This window comes from Diaphorina citri, unplaced genomic scaffold, assembly GCF_000475195.1.
Source record: "Diaphorina citri unplaced genomic scaffold, Diaci psyllid genome assembly version 1.1 scaffold85, whole genome shotgun sequence".
NCBI classification, from domain to species: Eukaryota; Metazoa; Arthropoda; class Insecta; order Hemiptera; family Psyllidae; genus Diaphorina; species Diaphorina citri.
In genome coordinates this window covers 262,159-289,910 of record NW_007377522.1, presented here as the reverse complement: position 1 = coordinate 289,910, position 27,752 = coordinate 262,159, and the positions used below count along the sequence as shown (strand labels likewise).

Genomic DNA, 27,752 nt, shown 5'->3' with positions numbered 1-27,752 from the left:
AAGGATCTTATTGCAGTTATTGCTCGTAATGTCCACGTTCATTTGATTGGAGATACAAGAAGCATGATCATAATTTCCACATAAGTTTATTGTTGATACAAGAAGCATTATCGTAATTTCCACATAAAGTTGATTGTTGATACAAGAAGCATTATAATCCCTTGATTTCGTCCTTAGTCCCACACACAGCACCCAAGTGACTGGTTGAGAGATCCTTCTTAGCCTTTGCTTTCAATCACGGTAGTACTCAGACCTGATTTGGCTACCGTGGTTTTGAATTGTTCTGGAATAGGGTACTCAGCCTGAAAACGAAGAAGAAAACAGTTTCAATTTTCCGGCAGTTGACCATTATTGAGGTCAAACTATCAAAATAATAATAATAAAAAAAAAAGACTACACTATTTTTCAAGCAATGTTGACAGCAAAACTCATAACTTGATTGGGCTTGAACCCGTGACCACCTATTTACCAGACAAGCGTCTTGACTGCTATACCACCGAGCTTCACCACGAGGGCAGGCCTTTGCTTTCAATCACGGTAGTACTCAGACCTGATTTGGCTACCGTGGTTTTGAATTGTTCTGGAATAGGGTACTCAGCCTGAAAAAAAAAACGAAGAAGAAAACAGTTTCAATTTTCCGGCAGTTGACCATTATTGAGGTCAAACTATCAAAATAATAATAATAATAAAATAAAAAAAGACTACACTATTATTGTGGTCATTTTTTCAAGCAATGTTGACAGCAAAATTCACAGCTTGGTTGGGATTGAACCCGTGACCACCTATTTACCAGACAAGCGTCTTGACTGCTATACCACCGAGCTTCACGACGAGGGCAGGTATAAATATTCAGGTAATAAATCAGTTGAATATATCTAACTTTCTACATGTGACGTGTATAAGTTAAGAAGGATAGGATGAATTGTAAGAAGGGTGTGAGATGAATTGATAAATGAGAGAGTGTTTCCATCTGTCCAAGAATGAATTGTAAAACAGTATTACAGTATGTTTCCATCTACCTAAGAATGAATGGTAAACAGTGTAGAAGGACTTGTAAAATGATTTTGTCATTCCATCTGTCCAAGAATGAATTGTAAAACAGTATTGGGGTGTTTTTCCATTTACCTAAGAATGAATTGTAAACAGTGTGTGGAAGGAATTGTAAAATGATGGTGAGTTTACAATTCTGTCCAAGAATGAATTGTAAAAGAGTATTAGAGTATTTTTCCATCTACCTAAGAATGAATTGACAACAGTCTGTAGAAGGAATTGTAAAATGATGGTATGAATTGTAAAACAGTATTGGGGTGTTTTTCCATTTACCTAAGAATTAATTGTAAACAGTGTGTGGAAGGAATTGTAAAATGATGGTGAGTTTACAATTCTGTCCAAGAATGAATTGTAAAAGACTATTAGAGTATTTTTCCATCTACCTAAGAATGAATTGACAACAGTCTGTAGAAGGAATTGTAAAATGATGGTGATTTTACAATTCTGTTTAAGAAAGAATTGTAGAAAAATGTGAAGTTATGTGAGATATGCCCATGGAATAATAAGTGAAATTTAAACTGTATGTCATAAAGGTATTGTCATATTTAAACTGTATGTGTAAGTAACTTGTTTTGTAGTCATAACATACCTCTGTAATGCTTTGTAAGCCTAAAGGCATTGCGTTCGCACAGCAAAAATATCTGTAGAAAGTTAGAAACATCGAATGGTGTAGGTGCTTTATTGCTGCACTCATTAGAGGCATAGAGGCAGGGATAAGTGGCTTTGCTTGATTTTCACTTCCAAATAACCCCTCAAAGGGCCGAGAGGAAAAGTAAAAATAGGTGTTGGTGAGAATTTGTACCTATCTCAAACAATATTATGTATATTCTAAGTACCTTAACCTTAGTAATATATGTAGTTTTTGTTTTCTTTGTCTACCACCGATTACGGGAAATCTTCCTTCTTTTTTCAGCCAATTTTATTGTTTCTTTTGTTCTAATTTTTTTTGAAATAAATGAATAATTTCGAGGAAGATTACCTACATGCTAAAAATTACTTAGAAAGGTACCTATTATTGATTTATGATTTCTCCAGTTTTTCTCTTAATTTTGTATATAAGACTGAAAATACCATTTTATAACTTTTTGTATTGTAAGTAAAATATTAATTTGTACAAATAAATTGAAGATCACGTTTTACTTACCGTAGATATTAACCAAAGTGTTTTATCTTCCTACTCGTAAAATCCCCTTGTAGGAGTTCTAGGTATTTACTATCGATTCCGTGGTAGGACATTTTGTTACCTGTTAGCCAGCCTAGTTAGCTTGAAGGGTAGCGCGTCTGCATTGCAAGCGCTAGGTCGCGGGTTCGATTTCCGCCCGGGGTGGATTTAATGGTGAATGGATGAGGTTCATTCTCGGAACGGCTGGCTTTCTCCTATTCTGTCTTCCTTCTCTCTTCGCTTTCGAGACGATAAATCTTCTTGGGAGTTACAGTACCCTCTACCAAACTTCTTTAAAAAAATGTTACCTGGATTCCCAAGAAGGGGAAGTAATACATGAATAAATAATGTGTGAAAAAAGGAGGAATGAAAATTTTCCACGAACTTTTGATCTCTGGCTGATTCAGAAAAATCAATTTTTTGCCGGATAGACCGGAATTTGATCTGTATTTAGTTATTTGTCGTTTGTGGGGGTTTCCCTTTAATCTCTTTATTTGATAGACCTTTGAAGTGACTAACAAAGTATACACATAAGAGAATTGTAACAGAGATGATCCACTTGATAACTCTAGGTATGTATCGTTTTGTGGTCTTTATCCATCAGCTTCACTATTACTGAATGGCATTAGGGCTCATTCTACCGAAAATTCTGCCTGTACAGTAAAGACAGAACTTGCATTGTATTTGGGGTTTCCCTTTATTTGATAGACCTTTGAAGTGACTAACAAAGTGTACACATAAGAGAATTGTAACAGAGATGATCCACTTCATAACACTAGGTATGTATCGTTTTGTGGTCTTTATCTATCAGCTTCACTATTACTGAATGGCATTAGGGCTCATTCTACCAAAAATTCTGCCTGTACAGTAAAGGCAGAACTTACATTGAATTGAATAAGTTTTCTTACTCTCTCATACTCTCGTTGCCCTTACAGGTTTATTGTTAACAGTGGCCTCTGTACACTGTTTATATCCATCCTACTCCGATGTTATCAAACTAACCACCAGCAATTTTGATGACAAAGTTATCAAAAGTGATGAAGTATGGATTGTGGAATACTATGCTCCCTGGTGTGGACATTGTCAGTCCTTCAAAGATGAGTACATGAAGCTGGCTACTGCCCTCAAGGTATGTAGGAATCCTTTGTTTGTGATTATATGCTAGTCTGCCAACCACAGACCTTCTTGTAACTCTCTGAAGTCTCATCTCTTTGATATAGGTAGGTTCTGTATCATCTAAGTCCCTTGTACTGGTATTAACCCTTCAAGTCCTGGCATTACAAATACCTATGTCCAAATACCTAATTACAAATACCTATGTAATCTCTCGTTGCCCTTACAGGTTTATTGTTAACAGTGGCCTCTATACACTGTTTATATCCATCCTACTAAAATAGATTGTCTAACGCGCTGAGTCTACCTCACAGAGAGCTCACAGTGCATGGTGAATGAGAAAGTTAGTGACGTCATCATAATCTCAGTTCCTCTCGCCTCTCGCACTGAGCTATGTCCTCTCGCACTGAGCACTACGTGGCTCTGGGTTTACACTAAACATGACGTCTTTAAGTTGTACTTGGAATTTTTGGACTCCGTATTATGAAGGTTTAGTGCCGCGGCCACAATGGCGACCATAGACCATCGAACATTGACCCTCGTCCAACCGTACCCAGCTCGATTTCTTGATTTTCTGCAAGGGTCAGTACTATGGTCAAGGTTCTGTTGAGGACACTTCTATTCATTAGTATGGTTAATTTTTGGACTCCGTATTAAGAAGGTTTAGTGCGCGGCCACAACGGCGACCATAGACCATCGAACATTGACCCTCGTCCAACCGTACCCAGCTCGATTTCTTGATTTTCTGCAAGGGTTCGGTACTATGGTCAAGGCTCTGTTGAGGACACGTCTATTCATTAGTATGGTTTGTTTATTTTCTCTTGAGTCGGTACTTGGCGAGGGTCGATGGTCAGTTCTCCGTTGTGGACGTCTACTTAGGTAGTATAGAATCTCAGAGTTGCCCAACCTGTGGTTCGCGACCCCCTTTTGACCCTCGTACCCTGGGGCCCATTTTTATTTTTCAAGATGTTTGATAGAGGAAACTGTAACAACAGGGGTCTTATGGTCCTGTAATAGAAGAGAGAAAAAAACACTGTGAAAGACAGGTTTGGAGAAAGCCAGCAGTTACAAGAAAGAACTGCTTAGGATAAAGTTCATCTTGGGTAGGAATCGAACCCGCGACCTAGGGGAGGCGCGCTTCCCTACAGGGCAGGCGCGCCACCCCTTTAAACTAACCAAACTTACTGGGGCACATTGAGGCAGCAATGAAACATGAGGAAAATCAAGTACCTACCTACCTAGATTACAGTGATACATATATAAAGAAAAAAAAAGTCCGATTTGGCTAGATAGAAATTAAAATATTTTATTGAAAATAAAATACGAAGGAAACCGAAAATGCATACAAATAAATAAAATGAAATACTCATACACATAAAGTAAAATAAATAAATAGGTATGTTAATAGTAAAAAATATTCCTTAAAAATAATATTTGTTTATAAAAATTTCGATTTACTTACCGAGTAAATTAATTAGAAGAAAAAATATTTTTCAAATATATGAAAATAAGAGAAAACTCGTCTCTTCTTTATTAAGTAGGTAGTTTTCAAACGAGTATACAAGATTGTTTTAGGATAATCCTAGATCACAACGTTTAAGCCATAGTTACATTCTACAGTAAATTAAACATTCATCCAAACAAAAAAGGTGCTTTGAGATTAGAAATTCACTTATAAAAGAATCACACGATACATATATATTTTTAAAATCGAAACTTTAAAAGTAATTTCACAGAGGACAAATAAATCTAAATACAACTGATTTAAACCTAATTTTACTGATGAATACAAAATGATCAGATAAGCATCAGGGTGTAAAAAAGATAAATATCCCAAACTTTGGTTTCATTCTATTAAAGCTGAATGGAAGCTAGGACAAGAAGCTGTAACAAGAGATACTTAAATAAAATATCGAATTTTTAGAATGGGTTAGGTACAAAAAAAAAATACCCAAGTTAACAGTTTTGAGCACAATACATTAGGAATAAAAAATGATATTACTTATGTAGTCTAGAATGTCTAGATGATTTGGAAAAGCTAGACAGATAGATATTGCGGACATTAGGAATAAAAAATGATATTACTTATGTAGTCTAGAATGTCTAGATGATTTGGAAAAGCTAGACAGATAGATATTGCGGGGGGGAAAACATAGATTGCTTTTATAATAATAAGGAAGATACTCTGGTGTAGTAGTAAACAAGTCACTCCAAATTCCGATATTGATATTAGATTCTAGAACTTTTTTGAACGTGGGGGAAAAATTCATCTAGCTTGGGCACGGGCAGTAAAAAATTGGTCTGAATTTGTTTTTGTTTGAGCAATGTGGAAAATTTTTGTTTCTGAACAAAGGTAATACGGGAGGGGGAGGGGGCATACCGCCAGGGGGAGGGGGTGGAGGGGCAGCACTACCTGTTCCGGACCAGACGAGGCCTGTGGTGTGATATTGGCGGATATACTTCTGAAGCTCGGAGAGGGTTTCCACCCAAGCCTTGGTCCAGTCGACGTGGGTCTTATCCCTGAGGAGAGAGGAATTGGTTATTAGAGAGTTTTTGCACTGCTAAATTACGTGACTATAATTGAAACGTAAGGTGACCAGGTAGACCTGATCAGGTGTCCCTGTCGTCAGGTCTACCTGAGAGTGAGTGGCTGGCCTAACGCAAAACAGAGTTTTCAGATTTTCATCTCATAATGGTAGGTAGATGATTCGTATAAGATCAACAAATCATATTAGGGTTGTTTGCCCTTACACCTAGGCCTCAAAGTGAGCTTTTTGTGTATGGAGTTAATCTGATTCCCAACTAAGCTCGAATATCCGAGCGATCTGTAGTAGCTTTTTCGTTAGGTGTATTCGTTGTTGTTCCATAGGTCTTGAATATTGTTCCATAGAATGTAATGTTATTACCAATCAAATACATAAGACCTTGTTTAGACTGCGAGAGTAAAGGGACTTTTCAGTCCTATGCTGGTAGTATAAACAAGGTATATTCTATTCTATTCTATTCCATGGATGTCTTGCAGTAGGTTGGATAATCCGACAGTAAGTCTCCATGGTAGTAGAGAGTTGCATTTGAGGATGGCATGGGTAGCCGTTTCTTTGCACTCCAAACATAGTCTACAAACAGTTTAAGCTTGCTGGAAGCCCATCGATACCCCGGTAACAGTTGGGAAGTTATCACCGAAAGTAGAGTAACCATCATTCTCGTTAATGGCAGACATGAAGATTTATAAATAAAAGCCAGAAGCCAGATGGTCACTTGTGTACCCACTTTTACACGAAGAAATGAACGTTCGTCCTGAACTTTAGGGGTACATCGAGAACGAGAAATAGCAAATAAGTTAACGAAACTTTACAAAATCAAAATGACTTTTTAGTCCAAGGATAACATATCTTTTTATTTAACCTACCAATGAGAACTAACCCAGCGGTTTTCAGTCTTATGTTGATTTGTTGTTGACAGTCAGCTGACCATTTTTGGACGATCTTCTCATGTAATTGTGCTTGAACAGATGTCAATATGACTGTTTTACTTGAGTTACTTTTAGCAATGGATACCTACTTACCTACAAAGGATGTCAAAATTAAATTCATTAATATGTAGTCAGTATGAATTTCAACATGAGATTGTGGACCAAGGGACAGACAAACTTTAATGTTTCGAGAAAAAGTAAAAAAGTCACTCTTCAATTCCCAATAGGTTTGGGAAGTTAGGATCTGACTTACTGAGTAGCATCTCTCGGTGGCGTAGTGGTCAAGACGCTCACCTGGTAAACAGGAGGGTGTGAGTTCGATCCCAGCAGAGGCATGAAATTTTATCCTCATTTATTTGAGAGTTTAACCACATAATAATGGAGCTCTAAGGATTAGGTGGTAGAGAACGCCTTCGGCGTTAACCTCGCCTTGTGCTTACCGGTCCACTCAAGAAACTATTATTATCTTTACTCAAAACTGTGTAAATGAAGATCTAAGTGAGAAGGGATAAGGCAAAGAAGAAGAATCAGACTCACCACAGTAACCCAGCCCAGGGCAGGTATACTCTCGCTGATTGCACTCAGATGATTGAAGAAGGGGGACGCCCTATTTTTTTCTCTCAAAGCTTGAATGGCGGCTGTTGACAGTCAGCTGACCATTTTTGGACGATCTTCTCATGTAATTGTGCTTGAACAGATGTCAATATGACTGTTTTACTTGAGTTACCTTTGGCAATAGATACTTACAAAGGATGTCTAAATTCTAAATTAAATAAATTCATTAATAGTCAGTATGACTTGATGACTTTCAACATAAGATTGTGGACCAGGGGATAGACAAACTTTAATATTGTGAGCAAAAACGGACTTTTCAGTGTTTTCCTGACACTTTTAATTATTAAGCTCTTTTTTTACTTTCCTTTCCTATCTTTTTAGCCCGTCCTTCTTTTATTATTACGATAGTAATAGTGGGGACGGGTTATTGTATTCGCTTCGGTGTCTGTCTGTTCCCATAGAAGGACCTATCCAAATCTGGTCGACCTATATATCAAATTAAAGGTCTTTTAACCAGGAACACGAAAGTGGTGGTGCAAATTTTTTACTTTCCTTATCCTACAGGAAGGAAAGTCATGTATTTTTTTGTAATTTGGATTCAAAATCGCAAAACAGCTTGCTGTGCTAATTTGGCTGATGTTTATTTGTTTGATGAAAAGACGCGCGTTCAGAATGTGTGACAATTCGTATCAAATCTTGGCTATACACCACACATGACACATGGGGAGGCAATGATGTTCGCACTATGGCACTGCACATTGATTTCTCACGGATTACTAAAGTTAAGCAACCGTCGGGTGTGGCTTTTTGCCTTTTTGAAACCTTAATTTAAAAAAAAAAAATTAGAATCTCCAGCTCGATCTCTTGAAACCTCTACATATGTGATATCCTGATTCCAACATATAAATAGGTAATGATATTTATTATGATTAGTATTGGAACCTCCACTATAAAGGGAATTTGAAGTTTTAAAAGGTGTTTCCCCATGATGGTTTACAGTAAATTTATATATGTTAAAGGTCTATAAAAAGTACTACTCTCCTTATGTTGGCGATTCTAATTATCTCATTATCTAAACTGATTAGATCTAAACTGATTAGGTGGAGCTCCAACTAAAATGAATTAAACAATATCCTCGTACCCTTTCAACACAAACAGATATAGTCAAGCTGGTAAGACAAATACCTCATCACGTCAAAACAAAACTAAATTGAAAAAGTAAAAAGGGACTTTTCAGTCCCTTCCTGACACTTTCAATTATTAAGCTCTGTTTTATTTTCCTTATCCTAGGTCCTAGAAGAAGGAGAGTAATGTATTTTTTGTAATTTGGATTCAAAATCGCAAAACAGCTTGCTGTGCTAATTTGGCGAATGTTTATTTGTTTGATGAAAAGACGCGCGTTCATAATGTGTGACAATTCGTATCAAATCTTGGCTGTACACCACACATGACACATGGAGGGGCAATGATGTTCGCTCTGTGGTACAGCACACTGGTTTCTCATTGCACCGAAGTAAATTAAACTAGTCTGAGGGCCACTTTTCGACGGATTTTTTTTTTTTCGTCGTCGTCGTCTTGAAACCTCTATTTGGGATCTCCAGCTCGGCCTATTGAAACCTCTACACTTAAAGGTAGTGCAATATCTGTGTTTGTGCTGTGCAAAAGCAATAGCAAAAGAACTAAACCAAAATGGACGCGGCACATAAGGGATCAGGAAGAGACCGCCTTAACATAATAAAAAAAACCTCTACACTTGTGGAATTCCGATAAGGACTCCTACATAAATGATGATATATGATTATTAATATATTGGAACCTCCACTATAAAGGGGAATTTCCAATTTAAAAGCTGAAGCCCAATGGTTCATATTGAATTTATAAGTATGTACCTACCCACTGGTCTACTCTCTTTACGAGGCTGCGACTCTATGTTGGCGATTCTAATTATCTCATTATCTAAACTGATTAGATTTATCAGGGGCGGAGGTTCCAACCAAAATGTATTACATAATATCCTCATACCTTTTCAACACTAAGTAACAGATATAGTCAAGCTAGCAAGATAAATAAATACCTCATCACGTCAAAACAAAACTAAATTTTGGATGAGTGAGCAGCAAAATTTGGAATGAAAATTTTTCGTTGTAGAAAAAATAAAAATCCGTTCCCTCTCTTACAATGTGCGTGGGAGAGTTGACCTATCCCTGCTTGTTGATATAACAGAAACACATTTCGTTCATTTTAAGCTGGAGGCCTCGTAAAAAAATGCGAATCCAGACCACTTTTTGTTGAGAATCTCAATATTCTTAATGGATGTGAATGGCGGCTATTTTGTCCGAGGTGGGCTGCAAGAGGCGCATCTTGTCCGATTGTCCGGGGTCCTTGCTCTGGGATGCTACTGTCAGGAACTGCTGCTGAGCCCTGTGCAATAAAAGAATAGAATTACAGCTTGGTAGAGAAGAATTTTCTGGGAAACTTTAGGGTTTTTCATAGATTCTGACGTGACTTAAACAGGAGGGCGTGGGTTCATTCCCAGCCGAGGTATGGAATTTCATCCTCAAAATAATTTGAGAATTTGACCACAGTAATAGTAGTAGCCTACTGCTGGAGTAAAGGGACTTTTCAGTTCTATGCGAGTAGTATAAAAAAAAAACCATTATTATTATTATTATCATGAAGAAATATACTTGAAAACTATAACTAGTTCATATAGTCTGGCGAAATAACAGAAGAAGTGTCAGGACTTACTGGAAAGCTTCAGACACCAGTTTGGCGTGGGTGGCCACATCGCCGCCAATTTTGTTGGACAGAGCAATGTAGGAGGCCAGTGGACCGGCCACTATATCTGAGAAAGCGGCCACAGACATGCTGAGATGAATAGGAGATGTAACTGGAGTGGAGGCCGTGAGAGGGGTGACTTCTGAAAATGAGAACAAAATGACTGGCTAGACGGGAGTACTCATATAAGAGGAAGTAAGGACCTCCCTTAAGAAGGTACAAAAACACTATAAAATAAACTATCTAAATCCAAAATATGTACTCTATCATGACTCTTCATTTTCTCTCCCACGAGAACACCCCATCTTCATATTCCAAGGAGACACTCCTCATATACATAAATCTTCATATACATAAATGACTAAAATGACTCGATTGTTACTTGTTACTAGTAGTTCAGTGAGCTGTAGACCTCCTCACTCAGACTCTTTTGCCCAAGCTGAGACGTACGTATGAATGGAATTCACATTTATCGAAATAGAAAAGAAGGTGACGTCTTACGTAATTAAAAGTTTATTTACAATAAATTTTTGGAGAAGGAAGATATTCTGACTCTTGACTAGGTGGTATCCGAAGAAACCCCATAGTTATGTGTTCATATCGAATATCCAAAACAGTGGCGTGTATACTTATTCGGGGTCCCTTTGGGTCAGTAGTGGATTGACGCATTGGATGCTTCAAGTTATAGATATTTTTGTATACCAACATTTGGGGTCCCTTACCCACTTCAATACAGATTTCAAAATTTGAACTTGAAAATGGAATGAATGGAAATTATGTTGTTTCCCATTTTAACTAAATTCCCACATTGATATCTGGACGAAAATAAACAATATGTTTTTCTCTCACTAAGCTAGTTGACGATGAACAACAAAGAATTCGTCTTCAACAAGGCTATGTTTTAAAAACATGTACCTAGACGTGTGAACTGATGGATAAAATGACAATGTTACAAATCAATATAAGTAAAAGTGGCATTCTTTAACCAAAATGGACTTAACATGTCCTGCTTTCCTTCTCTCTTCGATTTCGGGACGATAAGACCATAGCAGTTACAGTTCCCTCTGTCAAACCTCTTAAAAAAAAAACTACATAGAAGAGGTCAAAGATTCAAACATGCACAATAGTTTCCTAAGTACTTACCTATTGTTCAAATCTACAGAATATCAATACTTCCAATAATAAATTTATAAATTTAATTACTGAATACATCAAGTTACTCATGCTGGTCGTACATTGAACAATTTTTATATAAATCAGAACATTTTCCTTGTGAAACAACCAAAGATTTTTCATTTATTTCAAGTCAGAGCTGGGAATAGATACCATTTACGACAGGTAGGTGCTTACCTTAATTACCTACTTCCAAAAATTTTAGTTGAGTAATTTTTCAACAGGAAAATACAATACGTAGGTAAGTAGGTACCTACGGTTTACGAAAACCGAAACAAAGTTCTACTTCATTTCCATCATGCAACAATAAACTAACATAAAACCCTTTTTTTATACGTTTTACATTTATTTAACAGATCTAAAACTCTTCAAACATGCAAAACAGAAGAACCATTCTAAAATATCTTGCGGTATTCATACGGGCTGCAACAATAAAGTAACATAAAACCCTTTTTTTATACGTTTTACATTTATTTAACAGATCTAAAACTCTTCAAACATGCAAAACAGAACAACCATTCTAAAATATCTTGGGGTATTCATACGGGTACCCAGGACAGCCAACTTTTAAAACCTGTATCAAAAAAAGAGCTTTTATTGTTGTAACACAGAAGGGGAAATGAAGAAGACCGAAGAAACAGAAAAAGAAATATTTCAATAGAGAACGCGAGCATGCATCCACACAGGAAAATACCAAAGATCAAGCAAGATGAATGAGAAACAAGTTAATAAAGAATAGATCAGCAATGCATACCAACATCAGCAACCTCGGGTCCTAACGGATCGAATCTGACTTTGTGCTCAAGTGCTGACTGAGCTGCTGTCAGAAGTTCAGAAAAGAACCGATGTCTTCTCAGAGCAAGCTCATCTTTCCCCACAGGAGTTCTGGGAGGTTCAACACCATCAATGTCTGTGTTGGCCAAGTCACAGTCTACAGTCAGATCTGTGGGTTTCTTATCATTGTACTCTTTCTCCTCTCTGTTTATGAGAAAAACTTTGTTCTCTTCACAGAATGATGTTTTCTTTCTCAAGATCCCAACACTTGGTTTCCTTGCTTGCTCACTGGCTGGGGTATCTTCTACAGGAGTTACTGTGACAGGGGCAGGATCAGGGACAGGAGCAGGTATCCCATCAGACTTGCTGTCCTCTGAGTCTCCTGAATTTGCTTTCGTGCAACACTTGAACATCAGATACCCAGCATTGAATCTTGCAATCTATGTAGGTAGGGAATGGTCTACAAACGGGGTGGACACATGCAAATTACCAAAAGTAATTAATTACTCACTCTCAACACAAGGGATGGACAAAATGGATACTGAACAAAGATTTAGACCAAGCTAAATGCTGTCAATAATAATACGTCTGAACAAAAGAGGATCATAATATATTCGTTATTTCTTATTGTGTGTATTGTTCTACTATATTGCTTGTACTGTTATTATGTACTCAGTTCTATGAAATATTCCATTATCCTTTAGCTCAAATCCACACTGTCAACCTTATTGCAGTCTGAACAAAAGAGGATCATAATATATTCGTTATTTCTTATTGTGTGTATTGTTCTACTATATTGCTTGTACTGACACGAATTACACAAGAAAAATATTACTCTAGACCACGAGGAAACTTGAGCTTAATTAACTAGAAAGAACAAAGCGTAAGCGCTATTACTTCAACAAGAATGAGAAGAAAACGAAGAGAATATGATTCACCGATCGATTACAGGGACACGAATTACACAAGAAAAATATTACTCTAGACCACGAGGAAACTTGAGCTTAATTAACTAGAAAGAACAAAGCGTAAGCGCTATTGCTTCAACAAGAAAGAGAAGAAAACGAAGAGAATATGATTCACCGATCGATTACAGGAAAAAGAAATTTTGAAATGAAACGAAATTTTTTCTTTTGTCCGTTTGCCGGTTTGAGTCGGGTTGAGCGGGAAGCGGGATAACTGAGAAGCCGGCAAGTTATCTATAATTTAAAGACAGGGCTTCCCCAACCCCAATAGTCCCAATACTTCATTTCTCTCTTTGAGGCCTGTTCTGAAAGTGTAGCCTCTCGGTCTTTGTATTTTGCAAATTTTGTTCCATAAACTAATTTTGAAAGGAAAAACATGAAAATCTATCAATTTTTGTAAATAATCTCGATTTTTTTTTATTTATTTATGGAACAAATTCGAAGTTGAAAATGGCTTTTCACTTTCAACGGAAGAGAGTTTTCTTGAGAACCCCTGAAACATTCAAGTTTAAAAATATGGGTGACTAAAGTCACCCATTAATTTGATTTGGCAACAGGGTGAGACAAAACTGTACGGAAAAAAATACGGAATTATTTCCGTACACATTGCCAGTCCCTTGTTTCTTGCTTTCTTGTTTACCTTCCACTTCCTCTTTCATCTTTAGGGATGGGATATTCGACTCTTTTTGAATATTCGAATACCACGACTCGATTCTTTTCAAATATTCGACTCAAAGAATCGACTCTAAAAGAATCGCGATTCTTTTGTAGTAAGAGAGAGACAGATAGATGAGGTAACCCCCCTCGCACACAGGATCACTCTCGCTGCTATTCGTAACCAATGAGATTGCAACATAGCCGATTCTTTTTCCCCCCACCACACGCTTTAGTTTGTACAGGGTTTTTGCCTCTACGAATTGTATGAATAAACAGCAATGTAGGTACAACCTCGACTCTTCAAAGAATCGCGATTCTTTGAATTTAAGAATCGCGATTCACGATTCTTTTGAAATATTCGACTCTTTGAATCGACTCAGAGAATATTTACCCATCCCTATTCATCTTCCACTTCCATCACCAAAATCCAGTTTGTGCGCAGTACGACTTTCGCTCGGAGCTACGTTGGCAACACTGTTTCAGTTTAAAATTTTCTAATCAACAACAAGAACAAAATAACATAGGGATGGGATATTCGACTCTTTTTGAATATTCGAATACCACGATTCGATTCTTTTCAAATATTCGACTCAAAGAATCGACTCTAAAAGAATCGCGATTCTTTTGTAGGCGGGGGAGACTAAAAATGGGGAATGAAAAAACAAAACTAAAAACAACTAAAATTGTAGTTGTACAGGGCACGGCAACGTAGGTACAACCTCTGCCCTAAATCACCAAAGTATGGAAAAGTATCTTACAAGTAGTCTTTTTCATGAGGGCTTTCTGTGGCTTGGGCTTATGGTAAAAATAAACCAAAATCCTGTTAGGTCCGTTTTTCAACGCATTATATCTACTTTTTAGTTTGTGAGCACAAAATTTTCAAATTTTAATGCTAGTTGGCTCTTGATACCTACCTACTTGATTTTGGTGTTCTAGATTGACGTCCAAACGCGAAAGCCTTTATTTCAAGGTTGAAAAGTTCACCCCGCCGGGAATTGCAAAATTCTCCACAGGGGTAAAATGCTGTTAAAATACATAGTACATTGCATATTTACTTCAATTTCCAGGCGTTCATACAAAATAGTCCTCTGTTCGCGTGAGAATATCGCAAAACTATTTCTGCCTCTTTGAATTTAAGAATCGCGATTCACGATTCTTTTGAAATATTCGACTCTTTGAATCGACTCAGAGAATATTTACCCATCCCTAAGTTTGAATTTTAATTTAATCACACTTGATAGAAGAATAGATTGTTATCTACCTCCCAGTAAGATGTTTTAAATGTCGGCTTGAGTAGTTGAACAATATTTGTACTTTTTGAAACATATGAATGGAAAAGCAGAATTTTGAATTTGGACGAATCATATCGAAATATGGAATTGTAAATACTCTTCCATACTTTGGTGATTTAGGGCACTTCCTGTGACTTTGTGCTGTCGTTATAAGTTATTAACAAGAGAAACACAGCTGGATCCAAGCAGTACTGTAAGAAACAGACCATGTGGTCTGTGTCGTAGCATGTCCATCCCGTAGTATGCCTCTCATCAGATGGGCGAGAAGAGACACAATACTTCCCATTTACTCGCAGGTGCTGGGTCATCTTTTGACTCCGTCAGAATTTTTATTATTATTTTTTTAAAGCCTTTAGGATGAAGTTCCTAATAGAGTTTGTTTTCTTTTCCATGCCCAGGCGCCTACTCCTGCTCCCTATGTGAAGGAAATGAATGATGCTGGACAGTTCTACACTAACCGAGTGCTCAAGGATTGGAAAGAAAAGTAAGTTCACTTGATAATGGTTACTCTACTTTCGGTGATAACTTCACAACTGTTACCGTTATGGGGTATCGATGGGCTTCCAGCAAGCTTAAACTGTTTGTAGACTATGTTTGGAGTGCAAAGAAACGGCTACCCATGCGATCCTCAAATGCAACTCTCTACTACCATGGAGACTTACTGTCGGATTATCCAACCCAACTTCACAACTGTTACCGTTATGGGGTATCGATGGGCTTCCAGCAAGCTTAAACTGTTTGTAGACTATGTTTGGAGTGCGAAGAAACGGCTACCCATGCCATCCTCGAATGCAACTCTCTACTACCATGGAGACTTACTGTCGGGTTATCCAACCTACTGCAAGACATCCATGGAATAAAATAGAATATACCTTGTTTATACTACCAGCATAGGACTGAAAAGTCCCTTTACTCTCGCAGTCTAAACAAGGTCTTATGTATTTGATTGGTAATAACATTACATTCTATGGAACAATATTCAAGAATTTATGGAACAATATTCAAGACCTATGGAACAACAACGAATACCTACACCTAACGAAAAAGCTCCTGCAGATCGCTCGGATATTCGAGCTTAGTTGGGAATCAGATTAACTTCGTACACAAAAAGGCCACTTTGAGGCCTAGGTGTTGGGGTAAACAACCCTAAAATGATTTGTTCATCTTATACGAATCATCTACCTACCATTATGAGATGAAAATCTGAAAACTCTGTTTTGCGTTAGGCCAGCCACTCACTCTCAGGTAGACCTGACGACAGGGACACCTGATCAGGTCTACCTGGTCACCTTACGTTTCAATTATAGTCACGTAATTTAGCAGTGCAAAAACTCTCTAATAACCAATTCCTCTCTCCTCAGGGATAAGACCCACGTCGACTGGACCAAGGCTTGGGTGGAAACCCTCTCCGAGCTTCAGAAGTATATCCGCCAATATCACACCACAGGCCTCGTCTGGTCCGGAACAGGTAGTGCTGCCCCTCCACCCCCTCCCCCTGGCGGTATGCCCCCTCCCCCTCCCGTATTACCTGAGCTGGATGCCCTCAGCCTGGACTCGGGGGCCAACGATAGATCGGCCCTGTTCGCGGAAATCAATCAGGGTGCCAATATCACCAAGAGTGAGTCCCCCCTCCCGGGAATGAGTTTTCTTTTGTGTTGGCTTGTGTTTGAGCATGGGGTTATATGTTAAGGCAGGCTCTTCTTGATCCCTTGTGTGCCGCGTTCGTTTTTGTTTGTTACTATTGCACTGCTTAAGATGAGTTTAGTTTTTGTAGGGGCTTTAGCCGAGTGGTAATGGCGCTGGCAAAATATAGAAGAAAAAATCTTCTCTTTGTCAGCCTTAACTTACGTTATACACTAGGTTAAGTGGCAGAGATTGCCTCGGGCTTTAGCTTCGCCTTGGCTTCAATTTACGTGTCCTTTTTGCTTTCTCCTCCTTTATTTTTACTTTTTAGTTATACCCACGAACATTTTTTCTTCTTCTCCTTCTCGTATATCTCTTGGCATGTGTTTCTTAGAATTCTTCATTTTACTGTTGAACTTTTTAAGCGTTTCTTGGGGGGAAATCCTTCTTCTTTAATGCATGTGCGTGTGTTTTCCCCTTTGTTTTTCTTACTACAATTTTATTATTCTTGAACCAATGAAACAATAAGTTGGTTTCTGAATTGATAGGGCAAATGACATTCAAAGTCGCGCCCCTTTGAAAATATTTTTTTTTTTTTTCTAAAAATAAAACATTTTTTTTCCTATTTTCTATTATAGTTGCATGGTATATTTAATTTTTACTTTTATCATTATGTCCACTGAATGATGCATGTAAAAAAAAAGACTTCCTAAACGACAATCAAACTAACTCAGAATTTTCCCCTCCCAGATTTGAAACGAGTGACCGCCGACATGCAAACTCACAAGAATCCCAACCTGAGGTCCGGGCCTGCTCCGTTCAAGGCCGCCCATAATGGGGCCGCGAGCCCAGCCAAACCGGCCGCCCCTGTTAACAAACCACCCGTGTTTGCTCGCGATGGCAAAAAGTGGCTCATTGTAAGTTAAAGCTTATTTTTTATCTCAACCACGATATTTATTTAATATACCTTATTTATACTGTTGGCTAGGACTAAAAAGTCCCATTATGCCAACAGAGCAGAGCAATATGGAATTTCATCCTCGATATTTTGATCTTAATACCTAATAGTCAAGTATTTTCTGCTGGGATGAAGGGATCAGTCTGGAGTAATATAAAATGGATGGAAAATTGACATGTGTTTACACTTTACATCCTTAAATGCAAGGGGTTAGCATTTCCCTTTAAGATAGCCCAAGATGGGTCTCATATTCAAAACAAAACAAGCTTTTAGTGTGTAGTATTTGTAGATTTACCCTTCTGTTACCAGTGAACTATTTGTATAAGCTTAACCCGACTTTTAGGGCTGTTTCCTGCCCCTAAGTACACCAAAGCCTCAGAGTGAGCTTTTTGTGTTCAAAACTAGTGATTTTTAAATTATAGCAGAAATGCATAATATTCTGTTACAAGACCAGATTCGTATAAGATTAACTCATCCCTTAGGGCACGGCCTGCTCCGTTCAAGGCGGCCCATAATGGGGCCGCGAGCCCAGCCAAACCGGCCGCCCCTGTTAACAAACCACCCGTGTTTGCTCGAGATGGCAAAAAGTGGCTCATTGTAAGTTAAAGCTTTTTTTTTATCTCAACCACGATATTTATTTAAGATACCTTGTTTATACTGTTGGCTAGGACTAAAAAATCCCATTATGCCAACAGAGCCATATGGAATTTCATCCTCGATATTTTAATCTTAATACCTAATAGTCAAGTATTTTCTGCTGGGATGAAGGGATTAGTCTGGAGACTCTGGAGTAATATAAAATGGATGGAAAATTGCCACGTGTTTACACTTTGCATCCTTAAATGTAAATGCAAGGGGTTAGCACTTCCCTTTAAGATAGCCCAAGATGGGTCTCATATTCAAAACAAAACAAGCTTTTAGTGTGTAGTATTTGTAGATTTAGCCTTCTGTTACCAGTGAACTATTTGTATAAGCTTACCCCACTTTTAGGGCTGTTTCCTGGCCCTAAGTACACCAAAGCCTCAGAGTGGGCTTTTTGTGTACAAAACTAGTGAATTTTAAATTATAGCAGAAATGCATAATATTCTGTTACAAGACCAGATTCGTATAAGATTAACTCATCCCTTGGGGCAGTGCTTTTTGTGTATGGAGTTTAGCTGGTTCCTAACTAAGCTCTAAGATCTGAGACGGATTTTCAGTAGCTTTTTGGTTAGGTATTTACCATGGATGTCTTGCTGAGGATTACCTAACCCTACAGTAACTCTCCATGGTAGCTACGAGACCAAATAACGAGGGCAGGTATAAATATTCAGGTAATAAATCAGTTGAATATCTAACTTTCTACATGTGACGTGTATAAGTTATTTCCCTCTCTCTATCAATATGACCTTTACAAAGTTACAGAGGCATCCATCAAGATTCTATTTTTTTTCTACAGAACATATTATGGGAAGCAGACCTTCTCTTTAACTGCTTAAGTAATATCAGTCTTTTACACCTTGCCCTTTTCACTGCTATACCAGCTCCTCTACTATAAAGGCACCCAGGACGGATTGGTTACTTACATAATCTCCGTTGCCTTTGGGTACTAGCACGTTCATTTCTGAAGACTTGGAGCTGACGATCTCCACGTCCAGAGATTCGGGACTGAGGTACATTTGACACCCATCCGTCTTGTCAATGGAGATGGTCGGCACTTTGCCTAGCACCTGAAAACACATGGAAATATATGGGTATGAGTTACTGGCTCTTTAAAGCAATTAAACAGCTTATTTTTGTGTAACTCCAAAAGGAGGTAGGCACAGAAATCGAACCAAGACTTGGAGCTGACGATCTCCACGTCCAGAGATTCGGGACTGAGGTACATTTGACACCCATCCGTCTTGTCAATGGAGATGGTCGGGACTTTGCCTAGCACCTGAAAACACATGGAAATATATGGGTATGAGTTACTGGCTGTTTTAAGCAAATAAACAGCTTATTTTTGGGTAACTTCAAAAGGAGGTAGGCACAGAAATCGAACTCGCCTACAAGGCAGACGCGCTACCGTCCAAGATAACTAGGTTGCCTAAGTAAAGTAAGGGACAAAGGGCCAGCCTAGTTGGCTCCTATCCTGTCTTCTTTCTTTTTTAGATTTCGGGACGATAAGACCTTAGCAGTTACAGTTCCCTCTACCAATCCTCAAAAACATATAATAATAATAAATTGTATAAATAAGTCTACCTAGGGAATTCCATTATTGAGGAGCTCAGGTGCTCAGGTAGTACAAGATGATGCTAGTCATAAGTTCAAAAGCCATTTTTATTCTTACCTGCATCTGTACAGACTGGCAGTTGACAAACTCCACGGAGGACACAAGAGAATCGAACACCACCGAGGATTTCTTGCACGAGTCCATGAACACGGAGTTGAGTTTCCCTTTGACTACCACCGTGGAGTTGACACAGTTGAACATGTACACGACGTTGTTCATTTCCGCGCCCTCCACCACGAGATTCGGGTTATCCTTCTGGTACTCCTGGAATGAAAGGGGAAAATGCGGGTTAGAAAAGAGACCAAGTCTCATTTGGTCTCGTAGCTACCATGGAGACTTACTGTAGGGTTAGGTGACGAGATTCGGGTTATCCTTCTGGTACTCCTGGAATGAAAGGGGAAAATGCGGGTTAGAAAAGAGACCAAGTCTCATTTGGTCTCGTAAGTACCATGGAGAATTACTGTAGGGTTAGGTAATCCTCAGCAACACTCTTTTGCCCAAGCTGAGACGTACGTATGAATGGAATTCACATTTATCGAAATAGAAAAGAAGGTGACGTCTTACGTAATTAAAAGGTTATTTACAATAAGTTTTGGAGAAGGAAGATATTCTGACTCTTGACTAGGTGGTATTCGAAGAAACCCCATAGTTATGTGTTCATATCGAATATCCAAAACAGTGGCGTGTATACTTATTCGGGGCCCCTTTGGGTCAGTAGTGGATTGACGCATTGGATGCTTCAAGATATAGATATTTTTGTATACCAACATTTGGGGTCCCTTACCCACTTTCATTTCCCTACGGGTCCCTAATTGCCCGACCCCTAAATGAAATATACGCTAGTGATCCAAAAGCATAGGAAAGTTGGGAATCCCCACTCTTTCTTACAACGTATTGTCTGATCCTAGCTGAAAGTATAAGTCAGACTGCTTGCAATTTGCCAAGGCTATCTCGAACTATCTACAAACAAATAAATATTTGCCTCAGCTGAGTAAAACTAAAAAGTGTAAAATTAATCTAGTGAATTCTAGTGTTAGCAGATAGATGATGGCGATAAAATCCACCAAGTTTTATTATAATGGCATAATTAGCGAGTTTTCAAGTGTAGGGAATAGGGAATAGTTTTGTAGAATAATCCAATAAAATGCATTATGTACAGAGTGAAGCTAGAAACACGACTTAAAAAAAAAAAAAAAAAAATAATAATAAGAATAATAAGAATAATAAAATAAAAATCTGGCCCTCAAGCTGCACTGAGGCATTAATTCTAAATATTAATATCTGATTGCCCGAAATTGATTCAGTCTGACTCAAGAGACTTTTTGTGCCATAAAATGGGGTGTAGAGAGTTGTCTCATTTTCAAGTCATCCTGTAGTAGTGTCTGAGGCATAGCGCGCGATGAGATAAGACCAGCATAATGTATGTATCATGTATGATGAGTACCTACTAATAGCAGTGAATCCAAATGAAATGAATCAGTGAGTCATATACTCGCTTACCTCACTCTCTAGTCTCTTCTCTACAAGTAGGTACTGTATCAATAGCTATGAGCTATGAGTGTTTCTTACAGTACTGCTTGGATCCAGCTGTGTTTCTCTTGTTAATAACTTATAACGACAGCACAAAGTCACAGGAAGGACTTATTAATAGTGGAATATAATCGCTATAGGTGGCATTCTCTAGTCTCTACCACCTAACGGACCTGAACTTACTGTCAACGAGTTGGTTTATCGATTGTCCAAGTCGCGGGTTCGATTCGCGGCCGAGGCGAACTTCATCCTAAAAAGATAGGGTTCGTTCTCGGAACGGCTGGCTTTCTCCTTTCCTGTCCTCCCTCTCTCGTCAATTTCGGGGCGATAAGGCCTCTCTGTTGATACAGTTCCCTTTATAAAACTTCAAAAAATCTCATTTTACGAGTGGAAAAAAATATTACTTACGAGTGAAAGAGTCGACAGTGGGTTTGCTCGCTCCGTTTATGGTTTGGACAGTTTCTTCTAGTTTCGAGCTAACGGTTTCCAGTCGGGAAAGAATAGAATTGAATGCGGACGCAAGAAACGCTTAAAAAGTTCAACAGTAAAATGAAGAATTCTAAGAAACACATGCCAAGAGATATACGAGAAGGAGAAGAAGAAAAAATAATGTTCGTGGGTATAACTAAAAAGTAAAAATTAAGGAGGAGAACGCAAAAAGGACACGTAAATTGAAGCCAAGGCGAGGCTAAAGCCCGAGGCAATCTCTGCCACTTAACCTAGTGTATAGGGACGCTTTTTGATCGAAACTTGAATCTGGAGAAGAAGAAAAAAGGTTGACAAATTGAAAATGAGAAAATAACTTTGTGCTGAAAGGTGAGTTCGTTTTCCCAAAGAAGAATCTGCGATGCTGTTTAAAATGGGTAGGACAGCAATCTACCTGTTTCCAGAAAAAAAAGTGAACATTGAAGTTAAAGTAGGTAAAAAGATTAAAGCGACAACTACAATACACATTGAAATTGATCGGATCAATGTTTGTCTGTTGCCAGTATTGACAATCATGAATTGACCAGCGGTTTACTCTTTGGGAAAACGAAGATCCCAGAAAGCAAATAAATAGAAGGGAAAAGTGGATACTGACGAATAATGGACAAAATGGATACTGACATTACAAGGTTAATACAGATATTTACGAAGCAGTAGGTGTTTCCTGATGTGAAATTTTGATGAATCTGCAGTGCAGTGAAAATGAAATCATCCAAAATTTTATTGTTCCCATGACGTAATCACCAGCGAAAAAACAATGATCTTCAATATCTTCAAAACTAAGTGCCCGTTTTATAGCGCCTCAGATAAGTTTCCTTTTGTTCAGAATTTGTTAAATGAGTATATTCCATCAAATCTTACATAACCTATACCATTCTTTCTATTACCTTTACCAGCTTACCACCGGAAAATCCCAAAATTGCTTAATGTAGCAAAAAATATAAGCCATGATGTGGAATGATGAAAAAAAGCCACCTGTTCCTCAGATAAATACACATTAGCAAAAAAATGTTATTGAAAGTGAAAGTAACGATTAAGTTGATTCTTCAAAAGTGGTCTACAAACGGGGTGGACACATGCAAATTACCAAAAGTAATTAATTACTCACTCTCAACACAAGGGATGGACAAAATGGATACTGAATCAAGATTTAGACCAAGCTGAATGCTGTCAATAATAATACTTCCACCATTCATAGACACAACTAGTTTAGGGAATTTATTAAGTATTTTTTGAGGAATAAGCAAATGTAGGTAACCAAGCATTCATTTTAGATGTGTATCGATCTAAAGCATGGGTAATAATAATATGTAAGTAGGTATAAAAGTACATAATGAAGGAGCACTGTATAAATAAAGAATGTTCAAAAACCATTCATAGACACAACTAGTTTAGGGAATTTATTAAGTATTTTTTGAGGAATAAGCAAATGTAGGTAACCAAGCATTCATTTTAGATATGTATCGATCTAAAGCATGGGTAATAATAATATGTAGGTATAAAAGTACATAATGAAGGAGCACTGTATAAATAAAGAATGTTCAAAATGTAGGGTATCAAACAGAACGAAGGAAGAAGTACATATGTGGATAAACAGAGATTTACAATGAACTACCAATGGTAGCAACAAACCAAATTATACCTTACACCACTGCAATCTTTATCACAAAAAACACAACAAAATTGACAGATAAAGGAAAATAACAACAGGTAAGAAAAAAAGTAAGTGAATAAACTTACAAAAAATATTTCAGAAATTAACAAAATGTAAAGAAAACTGTCTAAAAATAATGAAAACTGCTTGAAAACAAAATGAAAATTTGAACAAATGAAAATGAAAAAATTAATGCTGATGAAAATTCAAATGTGAAAGCCAAGGTTGAACATAACAGAAAAAGAAGAAAATAAAAATAAACAGAAAATGTGTATAAAAATAAATATCTAGGTATAAGGGCCATCACTGGTGGGAATATACTTAGTTTGATGGTCATACATTTACAAGGCTAAATTTTATACAGTTACTTATAGCTGCCCAGCTACCTATACCTACTTACTTAATGTAAACAATAAAGTAAATCCACTATAAACTGTTTTAATGTACCTAGGACAAAAAGGGTTTCTTTTTGTCCAATGGCCAAATTTAGGTAAAATGGTAGCAACAGTATACAAGAGGGATAAGGTTACTATTCCAACAAATATATTTACCTAGCTACTTATGTTTACCATATGTTTACCACCTTATGTTTACCATAAGGTACATTTTTTGTTTGCCTGTTACCTGGCTAGAGGATACCTGTTGTTGAAGCAATAGCGCTTACGCTTTGTTCTTTCTAGTTAATTAAGCTCAAGTTTCCTCGTGGTCTAGAGTAATATTTTTCTTGTGTAATTCGTGTCATATTTTCAAGTCAAAATGAGAGAAATTGTTCATGTACAAGCTGGACAGTGTGGTAATCAAATTGGAGCTAAATTCTGGGAGATTATCTCTGCAGAACATGGCATTGACCCTACTGGTGCCTACCATGGAGACAAAGACAATCAGTTGGAAAGAATCAATGTCTACTACAATGAAGCACAAGGAAGGAATGTGTATGTGCCCAGGGCTATCCTAGTTGACCTAGAGCCTGGTACTATGGATGCTACTCGATCTGGTCCCTATGGTCAAATCTTTAGGCCAGACAACTTTGTGTTTGGTCAATCTGGTGCTGGTAACAATTGGGCAAAGGGTCACTACACAGAAGGTGCTGAACTAGTAGACTCAGTATTAGATGTAGTACGTAAGGAGGCAGAGAACTGTGACTGTTTACAAGGTTTTCAACTAACTCATTCTCTAGGAGGTGGCACTGGCTCTGGTATGGGAACATTGTTAATCTCAAAGATCCGTGAAGAATTCCCAGACAGAATAATGAACACCTATTCAGTTGTGCCATCACCCAAAGTGTCTGATACAGTTGTCGAGCCTTACAATGCCACTTTATCTGTTCATCAGCTGGTAGAAAATACAGATGAAACATATTGCATTGATAATGAAGCTCTTTATGACATTTGCTTCAGAACTCTTAAACTTCAAACACCAACATATGGAGACTTGAACCATTTAGTTTCTTTAACAATGTCTGGAGTCACAACCTGTTTGAGGTTCCCAGGACAATTGAATGCTGATCTGCGTAAACTTGCTGTCAACATGGTTCCTTTCCCACGTCTGCACTTCTTCATGCCTGGATTTGCCCCTCTGACTGCCAGAGGAAGCCAACAATACCAAGCTCTATCTGTTCCAGAATTAACACAGCAAATGTTTGATGCCAAAAATATGATGGCTGCATGTGATCCAAGACACGGTAGATACCTTACAATTGCTGCTATCTTCAGAGGGAAAATGTCAATGAAGGAGGTAGATGATCAAATGATGAATATTCAGAACAAAAATTCCAGCTACTTTGTAGAATGGATTCCAAATAATGTTAAAACTGCAGTATGTGATATTCCACCCAAAGGTCTAAAGATGAGTGCCACTTTCATAGGTAACTCTACTTGCATTCAAGATTTGTTTAAAAGGATATCTGACCAATTCAATGCTATGTTTAGAAGAAAAGCTTTCTTACATTGGTACACTGGTGAAGGTATGGATGAAATGGAATTCACTGAGGCTGAGTCTAATATGATTGATCTTGTGTCTGAGTACCAACAATACCAGGAAGCTACTGTTGAGGAAGATGGAGAGTTTGAGGAGGATGAAGAACCTCTTGAAGAAAACTGAAATACCAATCTTGAGACTACATTGTAACAAGAAACATATGAAGGAAGAGCAAGCCCTAAATTGGTAAGTTTACCTAGGTACCTACCTATTTTCTGTGCTGAATGTATCAAATTAATTATAATTAGGTGTATCATGGCATTTGAGTCCTTCCCCATTTGTCTAGAACTCTAGACATTAACCCTTGTCCAGACATGTGTAAATTCAAGCCATCAAATGTTGAAATAGGGAAACATATGAAGGAAGAGCAAGCCCTAAATTGGTAAGTTTACCTAGGTACCTACCTATTTTCTGTGCTGAATGTATCAAATTAATTAAAATTAGGTGTATCATGGCATTTGAGTCCTTCCCCAAGAACTCTAGACATTAACCCTTGTCCAGACATGTGTAAATTCAACCCATCAAATGTTGAAATACCTATTTGGTTATATGGTTCTTTTCAGTCCTATGTTACAAAGAACTGGGTAGATTCTATTCTATTCTGGTTTGTGATCTATGAGATGTACATATTGAGATTGTTACCTCTTACCTATTCACTGAAATTATGAGGTCCTAAATTGTCTTCACGAGTCTGAGTGCATTTTGAACTAGGCACTACTGCACAAGTACCTCTTTTATCAAAGATGGTAACTCATTTTGTCTGTTTCTGGGCTTTTTATGTCACCTCTGAATCCCAGACAAAACTTCAACTGAGTGTGTCTGCTATTCAGAGGTTTCATTGTATTACTCAGCCATTTGTATTTGTAACAAAATCCTCTGAAATGTACCTACTTATTTTGCTTGTACATATTATTACAATTTAAAGAAAAGTACTACATCATCTCTATCAGGACTTGTAGGTATTTATGATCTTGATTTTTTGAAGCATCAAATACAAAATATGTACCTACAAATTTATTAAAAACAAGTGAGAATTCCCAAGTTATTCCTTTATTTACGGATACCAGCACTGTCAACTTCTTTTGTCTGATTTTCTAGATTTTTTTCTCACAGGTATCCTTTTTCCTACTTTCCTTTTTCTTCCCGTTTCCTGATTTTAGAATAAGTTCTAATTTAATTTTGAAGTTCATATTATATTTCACAATACATAATTCTAATAAATACAATCAAAGATGGTAGGTTGATCTTTAAGACTTCTTCTGACAAGATTTTATTCTATAAAATAAATAAATAGTAAAGTAAGTAGGAGGCTATGTAGAATGGCACCCAGGTGTTAGACATAAAAGTTAGTGTCAAAGTAAGTACCTACCTAACTGTATGAGTTGATAACTTTCACATATCTGAGAACCAAGTTTTTCCCCTTCTCTTATTCTGTATGGACTCTACATAGTGCCTAAGGGTAGAGTATAATCTGAAGCACAAGTTCAGGTGTGTAAAGTGAAGCCTTAAAAGGAAGTAAAGCCAATAGTGTGTTAAGGTCATTTGTGTGAATGCAAAATAATAATACTCAAACTATTCCCTCATTAGATATGATGACTCATCTTGCTTCATAACATTATCTCCACTGAGTTTGTCATGTTTATTCTGAGATAATAATTTATTTAATTCTCAGGTACACTCATAATCATATAAAATTAAACATAGGTATCCTCTAGCCAGGTAACAGGCAAACAAAAAATGTACCTTATGGTAAACATAAGTAGCTAGGTAAATATATTTGTTGGAATAGTAACCTTATCCCTCTTGTATACTGTTGACTGTTGCTACCATTTGTAAAATCCGCCCCGGGCGGGAATCGAACCCGCGGCCTAGCGCTTACAAGGCAGACGCACTACCAACTAAGCTAACTAGGCTGGCCTCTATGTAGTTCTATTTGTTAAATGTACCTACAACTCGGTAGGTAGTTTTCTAGTGTCGCCAAATTGACTGAAACTATCTGTATACCTATTTGTTCTAATGAGATGGCTAATTGCCTGTTAGAACATTTTTCTTCTAGGTTCATATTTTCATACCTACACATCTACACATACGTATTGACCGTATTGTATACGGTCTGTAAGACAATTATTGAGGTATTCTAGGATTCTTAGGTATTAGATTCCAATATACCATGTAAAGTCGTACGTCTGAGCAAGTTCTTGTTTGATATCTTAATTCTATACAAGTAACTAGACAAGTGATGTTAAGTCCATTTTGGTTAAAGAAGGCCTGCACTTTTA

The 27,752-nt window shown here is 37.6% G+C and overlaps 4 protein-coding genes across 5 annotated transcripts; 2 read left to right on the top strand and 2 right to left on the bottom strand.

The window, feature by feature from the left end:
* Positions 1-32: 32 nt before the first annotated feature.
* On the bottom strand, positions 33-20,093 carry LOC103523834 (adenylyl cyclase-associated protein 1). The gene is made up of 3 exons (XM_026833160.1): positions 19,884-20,093; positions 19,138-19,281; positions 33-302 (listed from the first exon to the last, which is right to left on the bottom strand). The coding sequence occupies exons 1-3, from the start codon at positions 20,043-20,045 to the stop codon at positions 219-221; spliced, it is 390 nt and encodes a 129-aa protein (XP_026688961.1). The 5' UTR covers positions 20,046-20,093; the 3' UTR covers positions 33-218.
* LOC103523724 (protein disulfide-isomerase A6 homolog) lies at positions 2,610-3,392 on the top strand. 2 transcript variants are annotated; one of them, XM_008488752.3, is made up of 2 exons: positions 2,610-2,784; positions 3,148-3,392. In XM_008488752.3, exons 1-2 carry the CDS (start codon positions 2,763-2,765, stop codon positions 3,375-3,377), a joined length of 252 nt encoding a protein of 83 aa, XP_008486974.1. In that variant the 5' UTR covers positions 2,610-2,762; the 3' UTR covers positions 3,378-3,392. The 2 variants fall into 2 exon arrangements, with proteins under 2 accessions (XP_008486974.1, XP_008486968.1); XM_008488746.3 differs by lacking the exon at positions 2,610-2,784 and adding an exon at positions 2,886-2,991.
* On the bottom strand, positions 11,790-23,637 carry LOC113473650. Its single transcript, XM_026833156.1, has 2 exons — positions 23,583-23,637; positions 11,790-12,537 (listed from the first exon to the last, which is right to left on the bottom strand). Exon 2 carries the CDS (start codon positions 12,488-12,490, stop codon positions 12,044-12,046), a length of 447 nt encoding a protein of 148 aa, XP_026688957.1. The 5' UTR covers positions 12,491-12,537; positions 23,583-23,637; the 3' UTR covers positions 11,790-12,043.
* Positions 23,638-24,142: 505 nt separating this feature from the next.
* Positions 24,143-25,607, top strand: LOC103523737 (tubulin beta chain-like). Its single transcript, XM_026833150.1, has one exon. The coding sequence runs from the start codon at positions 24,253-24,255 to the stop codon at positions 25,594-25,596; it is 1,344 nt and encodes a 447-aa protein (XP_026688951.1). The 5' UTR covers positions 24,143-24,252; the 3' UTR covers positions 25,597-25,607.
* Positions 25,608-27,752: the final 2,145 nt, after the last annotated feature.

Bases quoted from the DNA above. Each gene is read 5' to 3' on its own strand.
- LOC103523724 (XM_008488752.3), top strand. From the start codon at position 2,763: ATGATCCACTTGATAACTCTAG. The intron at 2,785-3,147 runs GTATGTATCGTT...TTGCCCTTACAG, and splicing joins GATCCACTTGATAACTCTAG to GTTTATTGTTAACAGTGGCC.
- LOC113473650 (XM_026833156.1), bottom strand. From the start codon at position 12,490: ATGTTCAAGTGTTGCACGAAAGCAAATTCAGGAGACTCAGAGGACAGC.
- LOC103523834 (XM_026833160.1), bottom strand. From the start codon at position 20,045: ATGAACAACGTCGTGTACATGTTCAACTGTGTCAACTCCACGGTGGTA. The intron at 19,282-19,883 runs GTAAGAATAAAA...ATGTGTTTTCAG, and splicing joins GCCAGTCTGTACAGATGCAG to GTGCTAGGCAAAGTGCCGAC. The intron at 303-19,137 runs GTAAGTAACCAA...CTTCGTTTTCAG, and splicing joins CCAAAGGCAACGGAGATTAT to GCTGAGTACCCTATTCCAGA.
- LOC103523737 (XM_026833150.1), top strand. From the start codon at position 24,253: ATGAGAGAAATTGTTCATGTACAAGCTGGACAGTGTGGTAATCAAATT.